This window comes from Lycium ferocissimum, chromosome 3, assembly GCF_029784015.1.
Source record: "Lycium ferocissimum isolate CSIRO_LF1 chromosome 3, AGI_CSIRO_Lferr_CH_V1, whole genome shotgun sequence".
Lineage (NCBI taxonomy): Eukaryota > Viridiplantae > Streptophyta > Magnoliopsida > Solanales > Solanaceae > Lycium > Lycium ferocissimum.
In genome coordinates this window covers 15,174,129-15,179,527 of record NC_081344.1, presented here as the reverse complement: position 1 = coordinate 15,179,527, position 5,399 = coordinate 15,174,129, and the positions used below count along the sequence as shown (strand labels likewise).

General features: G+C 37.4%; 1 protein-coding gene across 1 annotated transcript; it reads left to right on the top strand.

The window, feature by feature from the left end:
- The first annotated feature begins 328 nt into the window (after window positions 1-328).
- On the top strand, window positions 329-5,062 carry LOC132049838 (probable serine/threonine-protein kinase PBL8). Its single transcript, XM_059440790.1, has 5 exons — window positions 329-636; window positions 1,261-1,746; window positions 3,208-3,344; window positions 3,478-3,601; window positions 4,362-5,062. Exons 1-5 carry the CDS (start codon window positions 579-581, stop codon window positions 4,841-4,843), a joined length of 1,287 nt encoding a protein of 428 aa, XP_059296773.1. The 5' UTR covers window positions 329-578; the 3' UTR covers window positions 4,844-5,062.
- Window positions 5,063-5,399: the final 337 nt, after the last annotated feature.

Sequence of the window (5,399 nt, the reverse complement as noted above, 5' to 3'; positions counted from 1 at the left end):
GCCGCTTTTTATATATGACGTTTGGTATAAGGTATAAAATAATTCGAATAAATTTATACCTTGTACCAAACGTGGTATAAAAATTAAAACACCTTATACCTTCTTAACATTTATTTTGAGACCATCTTTTAGGGATAAAATAATCCCAAAAAAATTAGTCCCGAATTATAATCCCGCATTTCGACTAGCAACCAAACGACCCCTAACTCCTTAAGCATGGAGCGGGCAGGATTGGTGAAGCACGCGCATAGCACCTTTATTTAATTTTTAGAATTTAATATTACAAATACATATGGCCCTTTACTTGGCAAGTAGTATGTGTAGCACAGTGCACCACTGTTTATTTAGCCTTTATTATCTCCTTTTCCTTCTTTTTACATACAGCACAGATACCCATCAAAGTTGGTATATTTGATACTGCTGCTAATTGCAAGAAGAGACTGCCCAACGTGCACTGTCAGTCAGCATTTGCTTTTTTGACTGTAAAAAAGAAAGGAAAGTGGTGAGGAAGAAGAGTTAGGCGGCTAATGTGTGAAGAATGAGACGAGAGCAGGTAAGTAGAAGAGATAAAGAAGCAGATGGGCAACTGTGGTACTAGAGAGGAATCTGCTGTTATCTCCAATGCTCATCATCAAGGTCTTTTTTCCTTCCAGATCTGTCATGTTCTGGTTCCATTTTCACTAGTAATTTGACTAATTGGTGTCAAGATGGCCAAGTTGGTCTAAGTTGCCAGGGTCTCATGGGTTCAAATCTCATTCTTCACATTATTATTTTTCTTAGTGAAAGAAATTGACTATTGGAAAACCCAAATGCTTACTTTTTACATAATGATCTGGCTGCACTAGATTTTTTATGTATGCTTCTTAGCAATCTTGTGCTCAAATGCTCATTCTTTAGCTCATTTTTTCCAAAGTATTGACTAATTGGAAAACCCCAATGTTACTTTTTGCATAATGATCCGGCAGCACTAGATTTTTTTATGTATGCTTCTTAGCAATCTTGTACTCAAATGCTCACTTTTGAGCTCATTTTTTTCCAAAGTTGTTTTTAATTTTAGCAATTTCTTTTTTTCCTTGAAAAAATTGATTAATTGGAAAACCCAAATGCTACTTTTTGCATAATGATCCGGCTGCAGTAGATTCTTTATGTGTGCTTCTTAGCAGTTTTGTAGTCAAATGCTCACTTTTTAGCTCATTTTTTCCCAAAGTTGTTTTTAATTTAGCAATTTTATTTTTGTGTTTTTCTCCATTTGATGAGCAGTCCAACAGCAGCAGAATCAGGGATTAACGTTGGCAAACCGGATAGGTATTGACTCAAAGAAACATAGTCATAGTCGCTCCACATCAGATCTGAGTGATCCTTCGACTCCGCGAAACTTAGAGGACTTTAGAAAGAATGCTATACTCTACACACATATAATCGCGTTTACTCTTTTTGAGCTGGAAACGATAACGAAAAGTTTCCGATCTGACTATATACTTGGTGAGGGTGGTTTTGGAACTGTCTACAAGGGCTACATTGATGAGAATGTTCGTGTTGGACTTAAGTCGCTTCCCGTTGCTGTCAAAGTCCTTAATAAAGAGGGGCTTCAAGGGCATCGCGAGTGGCTTACTGAAGTCAACTTTCTTGGCCAGCTTAGGCATCCGAATCTTGTGAAGTTGATTGGTTATTGCTGTGAGGATGACCATCGTTTGCTCGTGTATGAGTTCATGTTCAGAGGAAGTCTTGAGAATCATCTCTTCCGAAGTATGTGTCCTCTTGTTTTGCTGCATCATGATGGCTTTTTGATTTGTGCTATGCTTATCTAATAAGATGCCACACTTCTGAAATATTATTATGATATCTTTAGGTGAGTGAGTGACAAATCTCAAAGTACATGTTACATTTGGTTAGGCTACTGCATATTGGTTTCTGCTGTTTGACTTCAATGCCTACATAGTTGTTGCCCTATGTGTAACTTTGCCTCTAAGGTCTTTGCTTTTGTCACCAGAGGCGGAGCCAGGATTTTTAGTTTAAGGGTTTTGAATCATAACTTTGTGTTGTTTACTGGGTCTGGATAGATTATTTATACATACTAAATGAACAATTTAAAACAAATACAGGTTTGAGCCTAAGTTATTGGGTTCGGAAGAACCCATAACCACAATTCTGGCTTCTCCCCTGTTTGTCACCTTAGAATAAATTGCTTATGCACAGCAATTCCCCAGATAATCAGATTATAACTGGGATGGAAATTTCAACTCAAGGAACCAGTGTTACAGACCTTAACCACCCCCCTCTCCCAGTGGCGGATCCAAGATTTTCACTCAAGGGGTTCGGAAAAAACAACAAAAGCTAAATATAAAAAATAATGTTGTCCCTGGGAATCGAACCTAGGATGCTAGAGACAATTTCGAACACCCTGAAACACTTGAGCTAACCCTTTGCATTTGTTCAAGGTATTCAAAAGTTAATATATGTACGTAAACACGGAAAATTTACCCATACATACACTGTAATTTTTTGCCTAGGGTGTTCGGGTGGACACCCTCGACATCTTCTAAATCCCCCCCTCTCCTCCTCCCAATCCCCAACTCAAAAAAAAGGGAATGCTCATCTTCATCAGTCCATATGTAAAACTGTCAAGTTTGAGCTCCATGATGCGGCAGGCTTAATTTCTTAAAATACATGTCGAAACAACAAAAGTGGAAACTTGAGTCCTTGTAAAGGTACATTTGAGCCTCCAATCCTTTTCTCTAGTGTCTTTTCTTGTCTCCTAAGCCTAAGCCTTTGATCATGGATAGGTTGAATAATGAGATCAGAACTTCTTTGAAGAGTCCGAGCAATATAGATTATTATTGGAGTCATATTACTAGGTCTACTAGTCTTCTATTTAATGTTACAGAAATGCTAAATACAGTTTCAGTTAACCTCTGATTTATATACCTGTAGCCATGCACCTAATGGGAAAATTTTCTGTTGCTGCAAAGAGAATAATATTTAGCTCTATGAATAATACAGTGCCAGAACTAATGATTGTATATGCTCCTTTGTTTGGAGAACATGCTTGTCTTTTGTGATTGGTGCTTCGAATCACTGATACTTCAACCCAAGTAACTAATCTTCACGGCTTCAAGCTGATGAATTGTGATATTACATTCTTATTGCTTCAAAAGAAATAGATATTGGTTTCGCTTACTAAGTTGTGGTATTTCTTGAGGCTTTCAGGGGCTACTGTTCCATTATCTTGGGCCACAAGAATGATGATTGCTCTTGGAGCAGCTAAAGGGCTTGCATTCCTTCATAATGCGGAAAGACCAGTTATCTATCGTGATTTCAAGACCTCGAATATATTATTGGATTCTGTAAGTCATGTTTCCGGGACTTGCATTATGTAACTCACTTGATTTTCTCTGGTTTTACCTTTTCTTGTTTACCCCCGTTTTTTGGTTTTTGTGAAATTTGATTGGAATAACATGAGATTGGTGGGAATTGCAGGATTATACGGCCAAACTATCTGATTTCGGGCTTGCAAAAGCAGGGCCACAAGGTGATGAGACCCATGTATCAACTCGGGTGATGGGTACCTATGGTTATGCAGCTCCGGAATATGTTATGACTGGTATATACTAACCCCTATTCCCCCTCCCCACAAAATAAGGTCATGACTGATCTGTTATCATGCATCTGTTTGTTCTTGAATTCCGACTTAAAAATACAATACTCTGAACTATCCAAAGTTGGAAAAAGGCAAAAAGAAAGAGTTGATTAGAACTCACAGCTTATAAAAATAAGAAACTCATTACTTGTGGGATACAGATTTGTATTGCTGCTACCACCCTCTGAAGTAATTGAAATATTTGATCGAGTTAAGGCTATTCAATGCAAGAACTAGTACACTAGTAGTAAGTTCCAATTGTGGATTCAAGAACCCTTGCTCCTTCTTAGGCTTGTTCATAGGCGCTCTATATTTTGTCAGTTCATGACCCTAACCCCACAGGATTTATCATGCTGTAGTTTCTTATGATAGATCCAGCCAGGTATTCCCAAGTAGGGTTTACCTGGAAAATATAAAAGGGACGATTTAAAAGAAATTGTGTAAATTCAATTGACAACATTTGCGGAGAAAGGTCAATTACAAAAGAACTGGTTAATATGTCAGACATCAGACTTGTTATGATATCTTCAGAACCTTCTTTTCTACTATAACCATCTTGGTTCTTTCAAAAACCAAACTAGATTTTTTTCTGAAGTTGAAGTCTCAATCTGTCTGATGTATATTTTTTAAGCCATATTTTGGAGGCAAAATTGAGGATCATTGTAGAAGTGACTATTTGATGTTTGGCGTACCTGATACAAGTTGTAACATGTTTTGGACACAGGACACCTTACTGCAAGAAGCGACGTGTACAGTTTTGGTGTAGTACTACTAGAACTATTGACTGGAAGGAAGTCTGTTGACAAGACCAGACCAAGCAAGGAACAGAATCTAGTCGACTGGGCTCGACCAAAGCTTAACGATAAGAGAAAAATGCTGCAGATTATAGACCCTAGATTAGATAACCAATACTCGGTGAGGGCAGCACAAAAAGCTTGCAGTTTAGCATACTACTGCCTGAGCCAAAATCCCAAAGCAAGACCTTTGATGAGTGACGTGGTTGAAACTTTAGAGCCACTACAATCCAGCGGTGGTAGTGCAAATGAAGCCTCATCAACTGGAACTGGTGTTCGATTTGCCATAGGGCGGGTCCCAGATTACCGAACACATCATCGTTATGGTAGCTCTCTTGGTACTGCAGCTGGTTGTCGGTCTTCGAACCCAAATTGTTCTCCAGGTGGCCCTGCAGCATGCCGTGTTAGATAAGGAACGCGGCATAATTAAATGCAGCTTGGATGTACTGCTGTTGTTCTATACTTCGATGTAAATTGCAGGAGAAAGTATAGTCTTTTAAGCTTGTTGTGGTTCTTTAATGGGCAAATCTGTATGAGGTGAAGAGCAAGTTGCTGACACAGTTTTTGCTTCTTCCTTTCTTTTTTTCCACATTGTTGCCTAATGGAAGAATTGAAATGTGTGTTTGGCCAAGTATTAGTACTAGTTTGATTTTGCTTTTATCTATACATATATGTTATCCACGATGAAAGTAGAGGTGGACATGCTGGTGTAAAACCACATTTTGAATCATTCATCCCTATTTGATATTTTGTGAAGACTCTGATAGAATACAATTACTAATAATCTAATATTATGTAAAAATTTATAAAATTTTAAAAAGATGATTAATATTTTTGAAGAATACAATTACTAATAATCTAATATTATGTAAAATTTTATAAAATTTTAAAAAGATGATTAATATTTTTGTTGAAAACTTTTATTCACACATTTGATTACAAGAGATGATTAAACTTTTTCTGAAATA